The sequence below is a fragment of the Sprattus sprattus genome (genome assembly GCF_963457725.1).
Source record: "Sprattus sprattus genome assembly, chromosome: 6".
Taxonomy (NCBI): domain Eukaryota; kingdom Metazoa; phylum Chordata; class Actinopteri; order Clupeiformes; family Clupeidae; genus Sprattus; species Sprattus sprattus.
The window spans coordinates 29,720,104-29,736,026 of NC_137925.1; the positions used below are offsets into that span (position 1 = coordinate 29,720,104).

The following is a 15,923-nucleotide window of genomic DNA, read 5'->3' on the forward strand; positions in this document are numbered from 1 at the left end:
CAGTATGGACAAATCTCACAGGTCATAATATACACCTGGGTTCTCCTGTTAGCTTACTAGATGTTGATGTTAAGATGGTCAAGCATAATGCACACAATACATGTCCTGGCATAATGGAATGGACCGCTCCTATTTTGAATCCTATATATCTCAATGAGCTACTCTGCCCTAAATTCTCCAGGTTCTATTTCCTACAGAAATACCAGGTCCTAAGAGAGACTCCATTTATATTCAAGGACTATTTTATTCCAGCAAGTCAGGGAAAGGAGAAAGACAGCATGCTCCAACAGATAACCAACACAGCCACATTCCTATCATAGTTTGCATATAGACCCCCTGCCTGTTTTCATAGTTGTTGCCGCATATATGGTGAGTGTTGTGTTAGCTGAACTCATGTTAATGCACATTTCTAAATCACATTCAGAAGTCTAACATTTACACCAGCCACTGTTGAAGGGGTAGCCTACAGGCTACACAGCAAGCTCAGCTATGAAGAAGTAGGGCTGTGTCTTATGAAACAGTTCTTCTGACAACTCGAAACGTTTTTCCAGCACTCGATGAGCTCTTCAAGAAAAGGAAGTGTTTCCAAACATAAGCTCCCTATTCATCGCAGATCATCGGTATGGTCACTTCCTGGACTGACGCTACATCTCCACGCACCTGTTCGGTCCACACCTCCATTGGACACCCGAGCTACCGATTAGGTGTTAGGCTTATTTTCAAGCGTTTCCTTTATGACAAACTAGCAAGTTAAAGACGATGTAAATCATACAAACTATACCACATCTCGCTGTTTTGAGTCTGGTCTGGTAAACCATCGGCTTCACGCGTCTAAAACAGCAGTCAATATTGTTGTGTTGCTAGCAAACATGTCACGGTTGACTAACCCTAGATTCCATACTAAGCATATGACTAGCACCACTGGCCTTGTCATATCGTGTGGTGAGAGTCGGAAGTTCAACGCGTTCTCCCTATCCCAAAATAATGGGAAAACCCTACACGGAATCTACAAGCGAAAAATACCAACAATGCTTTCCACAAAAAAAACTAAATGTGCCAGTAAGATATGTTAACTTAACGTTACTGGAATAACGTTGAGCATCGGGAGTTTATGGTTACGTTTAACCCAATTCGACACACTGTTGCTACTAACGTTAGTCTAAAAGAACCATGGCAAGCCAACTAACCAGGAGTAGTTACTCAAAGGTGAACTAAGCAACCAGGGAGCTCAAACGGGCTATCCATTAACTAAAAAGTTTTAACACGAAGGTATGTTAGCTAACTCGCTAACTCGCTTACTCAGACAACAGTTTGCCAAGCGAGTATAACAAGCGCTACGACATTAATTGTGGGGAAACTTATATTCGCCAACTTACTGTATTTGGTTCTAGAAATTACCTTACAAACTAAGAATATAAGTTTGCTTGCTTACCAGAAGGCGCGAAGTATACTCGTAGCTCCTTAACTTAATCCTTGTTATTCAATCCAGTCAGGTAAACATGATAGGGGTTACAGAAAACCCAGGGGTCTTTGAAAGTTATCGGCACATAACGGCGACCTTATCGTTGGCTCCTGTAGCACTGTTGTTCCAGGTTAAATATGTCTCCTTTCACTGGTTAAAAGTGCCCAGAAAATATTTCACGGTCTCTCTCAATGGAATGCTCCTCCCCTCTTCATGAGAGAAGGGTAGCACCTCGGTACACCGTCATTCATCTCGGGTTAGCAATTGATGCATGTCTCGCGTTGTGTTCTCTGCCATGGAACAAACAGTCGTTAAAAAGAAGGAATCTAACGGGAGTCAGCCGGTAAAGGTGCTCCCATCCCCCCAACAACTTGAATGTAGTCCGTAAGTTAACAATGTTTTTCTTTCGCTTCTCCTGCAGTAGATTCAAACGCCGATTGTCTGAACAGCTCCCTCCCCCTCTGGCACCGCTCCGTGCACCTCTAATGGGTCAGTGACCACAGTTTTGGCGGCTACACCCGCCGTTCGGTTGAAGGATAATGTTCACTCCCGCGCCTTATGGGAATGGGACCCTCAACATTACGATGTGAAGGTCGGGGAGGGGACGATCGAAACCTGCTTTTAGCCGCGGCAGCCAATGACTGTCTTCTAACAATGTCCTCATTTACAAACTAGGTTCTCTCTAGACAAACCAGGCGTAGCACTGTACCTGCCTTAAAGGTACAGTAAAACATCTTTGTTGTCAAAGGGAAACAATGGTGTTTTTTGGATGAAATGTAACAATATGTTTCAAAATATTCCCCTGTACCCAATGCATCTTCAGATAGAGATTTTTTTTCATCAAAACAACGGCAATAAAAAGGCCTGAAACTGAGAGACTCAAGATTAAGAATATTGAGAAGCGTTTACTTTTTCTCATAACTTGTACCAAAAACGGCATCATACTTCTAAATTTAGAACCTGTTCCATTCTTGATGACATAAACATACTGTGCTGTATGGAACATTCAGCTCACAGCTCTGCCCATGACTTAATAAAAACAAGGCTTGACTTGAGTTTGTGGTGAGGCCTACACACTGCACTATGGCAAATTGTCAGATAGTGAGATAAAGACGAGGACAACATTCAGCGATTCTGAGAGAAAGAGAGCCCTACCCTCTGGCCTGTACTGTGCAATAATGGTGACTGTCTGGCCAGCTCTCTTCAGCGCAGCTGCTGCCTGCTCATGGGTGGCCTGGCGCAGGTTCACCCCATTCACCTGTGGAAACAGAAAAGGCTCAAAGTCAATGGCTCAAGCGCACACACATCTAACTTCCTGCAGGTGTATTTACAGATGTTGGCAAAACGTCAACCCATTCTAATCTCAAGTTTGGCCAATTTTATGACTGCTCCTGATTTGGAAATTGAACACTGATTGCGTTTAATTTGATCTATCTGACCTCAGGCAGATAATGAACATGTTTGAATAACCGAATAGGAGTAAAAGATACACTATGGATGTGTTCCATAACAGCGGCATGATAAGGCTGGGTGCATACAGACATGTAGGGCAGAAATAAACATCGCATCCACCATGTAATGACTTCTACATGTGAACAGCATTAGGTTATGTGCTCTGGATAGCGCCTTGTGAGACACTCACCGACAGGATGCGGTCGCCCCTCCGCAGCTCGCCACTGAGGTCTGCCGGTCCACCTGCCAGGATGAAGGACACGAAGATGCCCTCGCCGTCCTCTCCGCCCACGATGTTGAAGCCAAGCCCCGTGGAGCCCTTGTGCAGGAGCACCTTCCTCGGCTCCCTGTCAAACAGAGCCACAGCGTCAGGCCACGTGAAGGAGCAGGAAGGGGAGGAGGAGGAGGAGGCGGGAGTGCGAGGGGTTGAGGGGGAAGGTTGTGGATGTGACACCAGCACAGCCAGCAGAGGGAGAGAGGTTGGCGCAGCCTCCATCAAGAGGCACATAGATGGAGAGAGATGGAGATAAAGGGCTGCACACCACCTCCACCTACTGACTACGGGAGGGAGGGAGGGAGGGAGGGAGTGAGCTGCCCCTGGACCAGTGCATTTCTGTACGTGTCTAAAAGTGGAAGACTTTGACATCAGGTGTTGTGAGGAAGACCTTGGTCCACACAGCTTCACATGCGTGCAGTGAATCAGTAGAAAAAGGAAATAAGAAAGTAAGAAGGATTGTGGTTAGTTTCTGGAGTTACGTTTGGGTCCACATCCATCATAACGGTAGCATCAACCAGGGAGTGAAAACCAAACAAAAGGAGAAAACATGGTCAAACTGAACACAATAGTACTCATAGGAACGTTAAACAAAAGCAGGACACAAATGTTCCCCCTCCATTGCATTTCTTCAGCACACACACACACACAAACACACACACACACACAAACACACACTGCGGTTCTGTTTTAGTGGCTGTGACTCATCTGCATTCCAGACTGCAGTGTTCTGCTCTGAGATCCTGGAGAGTCTGCACCACAGCAAGGGACCATCAAACGCCTGTCTCCAAACATGCATTGGAATAAGACATTGCAACAGGAGAGCCAAACCACACACACACACACACACACACACACTGATAGACACACAGAAACACAAAAAATGCCCTCACAGCAGTGCGCTTGCTCTTGTGCGATGGCTTCACTACCACACTAATCACTTGGACCTGCTACTCAAGTCCCAGTGGCTCTGCTATCAGTACGTCAAAGAGAGGGACCGTCCACAGGGATGACAGCCATGCAGCAGGGCGATGGTTCCCTGTGAACATCTTAAAAGGGACTTTTATCCACACAAAAAGGATGGAAATGCAGGAAGGGAATGGCTATTCTGGTTTGAAGAAGCCTGGACTGCACGGATGAAGGGCTCTCTGGGAGGCAAGTATGGGACACACAGCGCGTTATGGAAGTGCTTAATGTTTGTTAAAAGAGGACCACCAAGCCTTTTTAGTTCACTCAAAATCAAAAGTATCTTTCATGTTGGGCGTCCATTCATTTACTGAAAACTTCATGTGTGTCCTGTCTTCCCGGATTTTATAAATGTACCGGTAGTAAAGAGGTCTGGAAGCACAATAGAGGAGCCACACGGCCTGAATACAATGGCTGGATTAGTGCCTATCCCACATAAGCCAACACAACCACACCAATAAGATGCCCCATGAAAACAGCACACACAAATACATTTCTATGGTCGACATTTGACCTGACCAAATTACCAAATTACTGACCATATCTCCTGTACATACAAAAATCATTGCAAATCACACTGGCTATTTAATCTCAAGCAGCACTGTATTATTAAGTACCAATTCCATTAGGAACAGTGGTGAAAACTAATCTGAGATCTCCTTTCACAAACCTTGTACAGAATACACTCAGACACAGAGATCTATGAGAACACTGCTCATCTCCTCTCAATCACATCAGTGATCCCATGCGCAACATTACCTGCTTGTGGTGTGTCTAGTCCTGGATGGGAGACCCCTCCTATTCCCCTGCTCTTGTTGAGCCTTCACCAGCATGGAGGACGAAATGTTCACCGTAAACATTTTTCAGCCACATTGGTTTCCTCCAGACAGGGGCTAGTGCAGGATGTTATCCTGAATTCCACTCCCTATCTCCATTCCAAACACTCCTCTCCCTCTCTCCCTCTCTTGCTGGTGCTGCGTTGAGTGTGTGTTTGTGTGAGGAATCTCAGGCTGTAGGAGAGTGATGATGGTATCCAGCTCCACTCTGGCTGTCACCCTCGCCTGCTCCATGGTGGAGCTAGGCTTAACCCTCACCCTCCCACATAGACCTTGTCAACTAGGGCAGCATACAGCCAGCACATCATTCATTCCCCACCCCAATTTCTAGAGGCTCACCTTAACAGATTGAAGGGGCCTCTCTAGTTCCTTGGAAGCGATTTAGTGTTGCTCAAGGTCTCCTTAATGAACTTGTCTACAGAGTGGTGTTTCTCTTTTATGTTCTCCATGTCCATGGCCCTACCCACCCATGCCAGGGCCTCCTTAGATCACAGTAGCATACCAGTCCATCATCTCAGATCTCCTCTGTCCCTCTGCTCATGTGATCATGGAGAAACAAGCCTTCATCTACTGAACAAACACATGTGATCATGGAGAAACAAGCCTTCATCTACTGAACAAACACATGTGATCATGGAGAAACAAGCCTTCATCTACTGAACAAACACATGTGATAATGGAGAAACAAGCCTTCATCTACTGAACAAACACATGTGATCATGGAGAAACAAGCCTTCATCTACTGAACACATGTGATAATGGAGAAACAAGCCTTCACCTACTCAACACATGTGATTATGGAGAAACATAAAATGGCTGAGATTGTGAGAGCAAAGTAATAGCTTGAATAACATGTTTGTTTGTTTGCTAATATATAAACTGTTGTTTTATGTGCTATGCTCCAACCACACCAAGTCAATTTCCTGTATGTGTAAATATACTTGGCCAATAAAAGAATTCAGATTTTGATTTTGATTCTGATATGTGAGTGTGATTGTACTGTACACTTGTATTTTGAGTGTGTGCCTATGGGCCTGAGTTTGCAGCCCAGCAGGAGAGGATGGCTCTTAGCTAGTTCTGGGAAAATACAGAGTGAATTCCTAAGGTTATGAGCACAGCAACAGAGCCCTCCCCCTCCCCACCATGGACACCCTGTCCAAGCCCCCGCTCCAGCCCCCACCCCAACCCACTGCTCTTCAGCCAAGCTATTCTCTCCCAATGTGTACTCCTCTATGTCCTTTCATCTCTTTATTGTGTTTGTCGTTGTCTCTCTGTTTGTGTTTATGTTTGTGGCTGGTCTCACCCCCACACTCTCTCTGGAGCTGCCGTCCCATAGCCTTTAAGGGGTTAAACAGGCCAGCACTCTACCCTGGTGATGATGTCCCACAGCATCTAAGGTGCTATGCACACGAAGTCTAGGGCCTCCGAATCGGATTTACTTTTCACACCAATCGAATCTTTTAATTTCGTAAATACGGAGGCTGGCAACGAGAGATTTGCGTAAACACGGAGGCAGCAGATTGTGGTGAACCGACTGTAGTACATACCTCAAGCCTGTGGGTGGCGCTTTAGCGCTTTATTTACACAACTGAAAAAACGTGAAAAACCTAGAAGAAGGTACTTCACAGCACGAGGATAAACACATTACACAAGACATTCAAGCTCCAATTAACAACATTACATTATGATAGTTAATATCAGTGGTCAGACTAAAGGATATGCGAAAATTAATTCTTTTTTCTATTGATAATAAAGAGTTTGGAACAGTAACATGACATGTCTGTCATCCCATTTCCCATGATGCATTGCTCCGAGCATTTTACATACATTTATGAATAAAAAAGCAATTAAATCGCTGGCCAATTTATATTTGTGGTCATGAAAGTTATGTTACGTCTGAATAAGAAGAATTAGATCAAGATAGGAGGCTAATCAAAAATCAGTAGGCTGGGTTAATGAGAGTGAATTCGAGGCCCACCACGAGTGAGATTTTGAGGGAGAACAAGGGATATAAATAGTGGTTGGAGATCGCAAATTGATCACGTGGGGCAATGACGTCATCAGGTTGCGTGAAGCCGTGCAGACGAACACCAGCCCCCGTACCGATTCAAATCTACTCACTTTCTACCCCGGACTGCGATCGTTGCAGAAACAAGGTGCGGATAGAGAGTGTTCCTATGTATGATAGGGCTATCTGTATTAGCTATCCGTATCAGATTGACAAACTAGGCTCCATGTAAACGACCTCTAAGGGTTCAAACTGCCCCAGCCCTCTACACCCCCCCCCCCACCCCCTCCTGACTGATTAAAAGAGGACTGAGACCCTTCTGCCCACAACTACAGCGCTTTCTGTAAAACATGCACTGGTTGCCAGAGTCTTCAAGAAACCCCCCTTTAGACCCACGCACACATACACACACACACACGGGCACATACACGCAATCTTCCCTTCTCCCTCCTTGTCTCTGTCTTTCTGTTGAATATTTGCTTCATATTGTGCGGTTCAGTTCTGTTCTCTTCAGGGTTCTTATTGGGAGCTGCTCAGTCCAGTTTGACTTAGTGCCAATACACAGTTCAAGATATTTCCAGCTTCACAGCTAAAAATAAACCAGCTGTGATAAATGATTACCAGTTTAAATTCTAGTGGTTGATGAAACCTGGCAATGAGAATGAAGCATTGATCCCATTAAACTGAAATTAAATAAAGGGTCTAAAGGGTCTCCAGTTCCTTAAAATAAAAAAGTCTTTGATTTGTCACAGATTAAGAGATGTTGCTGTACCGCAGAGATGATTCTGTTGGAATCTTGAAAATCGTAAATCCAAATGAAAGCATCAGGTTAAAAACATCCTCTTGGAAAAAGCATGAAGCCATCACATAAGAGCTGGGAAAATGTATAATGTGTAATGTGAGCAGAGAGAGAGAGATGAGTAGAAATAAGGTGAGAGAATGAGATCACTTGAAACTCCTTATTAACTGTGGCCGTGTACCACTTATTTTCTAGCCCTCCCTCCCTCCCGCCCTCGCTTACTTCTCCAGTGAAAGGTTGACTCATCTCATGGTGAGCAGGAAGTGGAATGACTGATTCTAGCGCTAGGTTACTGATTAGCTCCTGTGACGCCTGTGCAGCGCTCTGATGGAGGTGGACTCTCTGAGCACAGGACAATGTCCAACCAGGCTCCAGCCCCCCCCCCCCCCCAGTGACTGGACCCTGACATTAACAGCGACTCCTCCACACCGTTGAGACACTACAGCAGAGGAGCTCCACCGAACAGCTGAAACAGCAGCCATGAAAGGGTTAACAAAAGCCCAGGCTGACGCAACAGTGTTCAAACAGCCACACAAAAGCCTCCGCTTGTTTCATAATGAGCTGAGTGAGTGGGGGAGAGCAGGTGAAGCTACTGGAGTGGGGAAGGGCATGTATGTGTGGGAGTGTGTGCATTGGGACTACACGTGTGTGTATTGTAGTGTGTGCATTGTGACTACATGTGTGTGTATTGTAGTGTGTGTGGAGTGTGTGCATTGTGACTACATGTGTGTGTATTGTAGTGTGTGCATTGGGACTACATGTGTGTGTATTGTAGTGTGTGCATTGGGACTACATGTGTTGAGGGTGTGCATTGGGACTACATGTGTGTGTATTGCAGTGTGTGCATGTGTGTAGTGCATTGTAACTACATGTATGTGTATTGTAGTGTGTGCATGTGCTTAGTGTATGCATTGTGACTACATGTGTGTGTATTGTAGTGTAGTGTGTGCCTGTGTCTGTGTTTGAGGGGACTGGTTGCCTGGGCTATAAATGTCTGACTCTCAGGGCCATTTTGAATCATTATTTCTGAAAGAGCTGACGTTAATTTGGTGTTTTGTGAGGGCGGGTGATCTCCCCTAAATTTCCATAATGTACAGTAGGACAGGGGTGTGTGTATTTCAGTGTGTGTGTGTGTGTGTGTGTGACAGACCCAGCGTGGGGAGGAACACAGATGGGCAGAGGGCCGATCTAAGCCTCTCCTCTGACTCAGATCATCACACAGAGACCCTTGGTGAGCCCATCTGTCACGCACACACACACACACACACACACACACACACACACACACACACGCACACACTGCAAGTTTGATGTGATCTCCCTCTCTCCCTCCATCTGACAGAAAAGGCATAAGAATTCTTAGGGTAATTTCCGCACCATTCGTCTGTACAATGGGATTCTTTGAAAAAGTGTCTATCAGTATCTCTGTGTAAATGTGTTTGTGTGTTAGACAGATGTGTTGTTCATATAATCATATGATCTATCGATGGGAATATAAATGACTGACCATATTATAAACTGTGTCTGAAGTGGAGTGTGTGTGTCTCACAGCCAGTCTTGTGTGTGTGAGGAGTGTGTGTGTCTCACAGCCAGTCTTGTGTGTGTGAGGAGTGTGTGTGTCTCACAGCCAGTCTTGTGTGTGTGAGGAGTGTGTGTGTCTCACAGCCAGTCTTGTGTGTGTGAGGAGTGTGTGTGTCTCACAGCCAGTCTTGTGTGTGTGAGGAGTGTGTGCGCCTCATAGCCAGTCTTGTGTGTGTGAGGAGTGTGTGTGTCTCACAGCCAGTCTTGTGTGTGTGAGGAGTGTGTGTGTCTCACAGCCAGTCTTGTGTGCCTGTCTGACTGTATCACAGTGCCTGATAGGCACTGGTAATTTGTATGCATATACGCACATGCATGTATATTTATGGTGTGTACGTATGTGTGTGTGTGTGTATCTCGACAGCTGTAGGAATGTGTGCCACTCCTCATTTGAGTGCTGATCTCAGTCCACCCCACTCTCCTATACATCTCCAGTGAGAGCAGCACACACTGATCTCAGTCCAGCCCACACTCCTATACATCTCCAGTGAGAGCAGCACACACTGATCTCAGTCCAGCCACTCTTCCCTATAAGTTTCTAGTGAGAGCAGCACACACTGATCTCAGTCCAGCCACTCTTCCCTATAAGTTTCTAGTGAGAGCAGCACACACTGATCTCAGTCCAGCCACTCTTCCCTATAAGTTTCTAGTGAGAGCAGCACACACTGATCTCAGTCCAGCCACTCTTCCCTATAAGTTTCTAGTGAGAGCAGCACACACTGATCTCAGTCCAGCCACTCTTCCCTATAAGTTTCTAGTGAGAGCAGCACACACTGATCTCAGTCCAGCCACTCTTCCCTATAAGTTTCTAGTGAGAGCAGCAAACACTGTTTACATTGACATCATGAATAGCAGCGCATTCCTTCGTCAAAGGAGCAAAGGCTGTGTGTGTGTGTGTGTGTGTGTGTGTGTGTGTGTGTGTGTGTGTGTGTGTGTGTGTGTGTGTGTGTGTGTGTGTGTGTGTGTGTGTGAGTGTGTGTGTGTGTGTGTGTGTGTGTGTGTGTGTGTGTGTGTATTTGTATTTGTATTGCGTGTGTGTGGATCAGGTATGTGAACTGTTGAAATACTGTCAATCAGCTTTGATACAATTAGTTTGGTGGCCACAGATTAACTATAAGGAATGTCCTATCAACTTTCCAAACCAATTCAACTGGCCAACTGCAATAGACCCTGAGAGAAAGAGGGGACTTTGAAAACACACACAAACTAAATGGCCCACTCCAGTTGCAGTAACACACACCCTTATCCTAGACTTCTCGTAGGCCATGGGTTTAGATGGAAGCACTGTTTAGAAAGGCCATCTACATCACTAGTTAGGACTGCAATGTTAATTTTTCCCACAGACTCTGTTAACACTGGACCCCTTCAACCAAGATGTCTCCTGCCTGGCTAGAATGAGCCTGGTGTGTGTCTCTCAGTGGGCAGATGGGAGCGTATTAAAGACAAACAGATGCCTAGAGTACCAGGGCATCTGACAGAAGTGAGAACACAGCAGTAGCACTTCTCCCTGTGTGGGTTGAGTGTGTGTCCTACCCATCCCAGCCTGTGTGTGTCGAGTGTGTGTCCTACCCATCCCAGCCTGTGTGGGCAGAGTGTGTGTCCTACCCATCCCAGCCTGTGTGGGCAGAGTGTGTGTCCTACCCATCCCAGCCTGTGTGGGCAGAGTGTGTGTCCTACCCATCCCAGCCTGTGTGGGCAGAGTGTGTGTCCTACCCATCCCAGCCTGTGTGGGTTGAGTGTTTGTCCTACCCATCCCAGCCTGTGTGAGTGGCTGTGCTGGCTGCAGGTGCGCTCAGCAGAGAGTGCATGTGTGTGACCCTGGGTGGTGTCTGCAGGGTGAGAGTGCATGTGTGTGACCCTGGGTGGTGTCTGCAGGGTGAGAGTGCATGTGTGTGGATGCAGCCCAGACAGGAGGAGGGTGACATATACACTGCTGTAGACACGCAACAGAACACAGAGGCATTGGGAAGAGGTATGGCACGTCTCAGATTGAAATATGGGACCACCTTGAGAGTGGCCTCTAAAATGTCAGTTATATGATCTGAGAAAAGCAGAAGAATAAAATATCTCCCTCTTTTTCCTGCCCACCCTTCCTCCTTATGGTGAAGTGACGTGTGCCACTTCCTGTTTACTCCTCTATCAGACACAGAGACAGAAGGGGAGGGAGAAGGGGCCGTGTGGACGCCTCGCCATGCAGTGAGACCCAGCAGTGTGAGCGAGCACTGATACCTTGTTTCCACCAACATGGTGCCGGTGCCGGGCCAGTGCCTTATCTGGCACCAGTTCTGCGCGTTTCGACCAAAGTTTTACTGGTGCTGGGGCTGAGAATCCAGGCACGGCTCCCTGAAGTTGCTGGGCCTAAAATCGGGCACCAACAACCAGGTTATGGGCGGAGCTACCCTACCGGCAGCAACAGACATTTCCGCCGCAATTTATTTCACCCGTCAACCAAGATGTTGAGTTAAAACGGTGAAAACATAAATGAACAATCCATCCAGCAGTGGTCCATGGATTAAATAAATACCTTGATAGCGATTTGGTCATCAACAGAAATGCAACACAAAATTGATAAGGCAGTAAGGAAAGCTAAAATATATAAAGAAATACGTGGAGAGTTGGAGATAGCGGGGTTCAAAAGTACCAAATAACAAACAAATTAAAAATAATGAAGAATTTCATCCATCAAAATGTGTTGGTTTGTCTGCCTAGTATACATTAACTCTTTCAATCTGGCTTGTTGGTTTTGTGTGATATCACACTTAATATTAGCTATTGACTAAGAAAGTTTGTGTAGCAGATGGCTAACTAGCACTAGCTGCTAGCTGTCTTGAGGTCCTGCTACAGTTGTTATGCTAGTCAACTACGTGAGGGAATATAGAAAACCCATAGTTGCATCATTAACTGAGACTGTAATGTAGTGCAGGTTTTGTATTGTTTGTACTGTAGGAGAAGTGCCACTTGAAAACAAAAAAATAAATAGCTTTTGACTAAGCAAGTTCGTGTAGCAGCTAGCTAACTAGCATTAGCTGTCATGAGGTACTGCTAAGTATATATCAGTGTAGTAGCTGGTCAACTCCCATCATGAACTGCATTGCCACTCGTTTGATCTACGTGAGGAAATATAGAAACCCGTGGCCAAGTAAACAGAACATTAACTTAAGGTCGTATAGATGGTATTAAAAAATTATTTAAGTTTTATCGAAATTAATTTGCCTTCTCGCTGGAAGAAGACCACTCATGAATAACACACAATCACAATTGTAACCATAGTAACATATCACAACATTCGATAAAGTTCAGTTTTGGTACTGGAACCAGTGGAAATGCAGGCCTGTGCTGAAAGGCACCGGCACCAGGGCTGTAGTGGAGGGTAAACGCACGTAAACGCAGTTTACGCAACTCTGGAATTTTGGAAATAGCGTTTACGCACCTATAAATAGCGTTTATCCACCCCTAAGAGGCGTTTAAGCAGCTCAAAGTTTTCTGCGCCTTGTATTCTTCCGTTGGAATAATCCGAAATAAACTTGTGTCATTTTAAAACACCTAATACTACGTTTCATATGGTTAAACATATAAACGCTGTAGTCTGAATAATTTTCTACTACTGTATTATGGTCTGTGACCCTACAATTAGTGCCTTGTGGCTTCAGTGGCGACACCAATCAGTATCTGGGAAGGATGTAAACACATACAAGTTGTGTAAGTCTGCCTGCCTACCTGTTAGGAAAAGATTACCGGTAATTAGCCATGGATATCAGGCGATTTTTGAAGTGCTCCCACTCCCACAGATGCCCGCAAAAAAGTAAGTCTGAAGAAGATTAATTCACGTTTTTAAGCATTGTTTTGGTTCGCACAACACCGCATTAAGAAAGAGACAAACGCTATTAATAACGTGCTTTCAAATACGATGATGCAGGTAACAAGTCAGCCTTCCCGGTTCCATCTAAATAGGCCTAATAAAACGTTAATTCTTTCAGAAAATGCTGGAGTATTGAAAATGCTGGAGTAATTATCCTCACGCATATCGCTGCAGATAAGGCTGATTCATTGAGAAATTGTAGACAGATTATGTGCAAGCCAGTTAAGCTAGCTAAGTGAAAGGTTTTAGCTTAGCTATAGAATCTTCCATTTTTGCGGTCAAGGTCAAATATATTTGTTTTTTACTTTCATGATGACACGTCCGTGCCCTCGCATAGAAACGTGAGCAGGGAGCAAAGCTGTTGATTCACTGAATTGGCCTGTATTCTTAATCAATGCGTTATTTGAAGTCATGAAAGGTGTAGAGTAGCCTGTAAACGAAATACACTGGAAACATGGATTTTTTGAAAACAAGTCAGTTCTCAATGTGAAAAAAAACCATGCTGTAAAGGCTATTTATGAAGACATAGGCAGTACATGAGTATTCCTTTAACTTATGTTGTCAGTGTTATTGACAGGCTCCTTAGGTGTCCTCAGCCCCACAACTCTTAAATTAAACATATTCTTTCAGGCAATGATGCAGAGAGCACAGGGAGAGGGGAAACACCAGGAGGTCAAATAGAGAGAGGAGAAAGAGTGAGAGGGCTGGTGAGAGAACAAAATCATGGCAGTGGAGAACCAAAGAGTGGAGAAGAGGAAAGGGGAGAAAATGAAAAAAGACCAACAGAGAAGGAAGAATTAGAGAAAGGGGAGACAGAGAAAGATGAAATAGAGGGAGGAGATGAAGAAACAGGTAGGAAGAATGGAGTAAGAGAAGAAACAGGGACAGGAGAGATGGAGAGTGGATCATCTGAATTAGAATCTGAAGTAGAGGGAGATACAGAGAAAGAAGAATCTGAGACTGAATACACAGTCTGAGTGGAGAAAAAGAGAGCAGATGCCACCCACATATCTGGACAGAAAAGCAACATACTTTTCTTTACTGTTACTTGAAATTTAATAATCTTCAAACTACAAACACATTTATTCATTGTCATTGATTGTATATGACTTTAACTGATAACATAATGCAATATAGCCAGGACAGAATTACAGAGTGCCAGCGCTTTGTGTTGCGTTGCTCCGCATCGCGTTGCATCGCGTCGAGGTCTGTACGATCACAAAATTCATAGTTTACCCACCTCTAAATTTACCATTACAGCACTGACCGGCACCAACTCCAGCACCGGCACTGGCTCGGCCTTGTTGGAAACGAGGTATGAGACCCAGCACTGAGAGGGCACAGGATGGTACAGGCTGGCACTGAGTGGGTGCTGATGGCGGTTGGTGCAGTGGGTGACATTGATGAGGTGCTTTGGCAGTGGGGTGGTGCTGGTGGTGTGGGCTGGGGAGGAGTGTGCGTGGATGTGTGTGTGTGTGTGTGTGTGTGTGTGTGTGTGTGTGTGTGTGTGTGTGTGTGTGTGTGTGTGTGTGTGTGTGTGTGTGTGTGTGTGTGTGTGTGTGTGTGTGTATGGGGCGTGTGTGTGTGTGCGTGTGTGTATGGGGCGTGTGTGTGTGTATGTGTGTGTATGGGGCGAGTGTGTTTGTGTGTGTGTGTGTGTGTGTATGGGGCGTGTGTGTGTGTGTGTGTGTGTGTGTGTGTGTGTGTGTGTGTGTGTGTGTATGGGGCGTGTGTGTGTGTGTGTGTGTGTATGGGGCGTGTGTGTGTGTGTGTGTGTGTGTGTGTGTGTGTGTGTGTGTGTGTGTGTATGTGTGTGTGTGTGTGAGTGCATGTATGGTGAGGGGGACAGGTGGAATACAGTCACAGTGGGAGGTCTTAGGGGGCAGAAGAGAGGATCGGATCGGAGTGGAGCGAGAAGCAGTGGGGGAGAGTACCTGCCGATGTAGGGCACCAGGCTTTGGCACGAGGCAGGTGACGGGGCCGGGGGGGCGTCCCCGAGCGCCCCGCTGCACAGATGGGGGGAGGAGGCCGGGATGCCGGACTCCCCCAGCAGCGGTTTGTGGATGGCACTGTAAACGGGCTCGGCCCTGCCAGGACGGTACAGAGAAACCACAGGGTAAACCAGGAACAAGGGAGCTGGTTTGGACACATACACACAAGACAGAGACAGATCTAGAGATACAACACACAGGGACATACAGTAGATAAAGAAGACATCCTCTCACATACAGTAGACTCACAGACACACACAGACACACATGCAACTCCAATAGTGTGATTCATTGATTAGATGGGGGGGGGGGGGGGGGGGGGGGGGGGGACGACTGGGGGGGACGACGACTGGAAGGGCCTCCGAATTCCTGAGCCTCTTAGTGGCACAGATGCACCTATGGATGTGGGTCTGCAGGTCTGTGGCTGTTTAAGGGTGGTGTTGGGTGCTGTTGAGACTCCAGCCCTGCATGTGGTAGAGAAGTGTGATCCACTGGTGTGGTGTGGGCTTGAGCAAAAAGACATGTGATCCATGAGACTTGATGGAGCAGCAACATATTGCATGGTCTCACTCACTCGCACTCACACCGTCCCAGGATGAGCATCGGCTCACCATAAAGAAATACACTGGAACATTTCAACCTTGCTGAGAGGAGGCAAACATATGAAAACCACCAAGTTGCTGTGAAACAAATAAAAA

The 15,923-nt window shown here is 46.0% G+C and overlaps 1 protein-coding gene across 13 annotated transcripts in view; it reads right to left on the minus strand.

Annotated features, from left to right (window-relative positions):
- Window positions 1-15,923, minus strand: part of dlg3 (discs, large homolog 3) — a gene marked incomplete at its 5' end in the record, with an annotated part of 106,241 nt that overhangs the window by 15,208 nt on the left and 75,110 nt on the right. For 6 of the 13 annotated variants that reach the window (XM_080841119.1, XM_080841120.1, XM_080841110.1 and 3 more), the window contains 2 exons: window positions 2,618-2,720; window positions 3,105-3,261. In XM_080841119.1, coding sequence (XP_080697245.1) covers window positions 2,618-2,720; window positions 3,105-3,261 — 260 coding nt within the window. Of the gene's footprint in view, window positions 1-1,432; window positions 1,966-2,617; window positions 2,721-3,104; window positions 3,297-15,168; window positions 15,322-15,923 lie in introns of those variants that run through there. The other 7 variants (XM_080841108.1, XM_080841113.1, XM_080841114.1 and 4 more) reach the window with 3 other exon arrangements.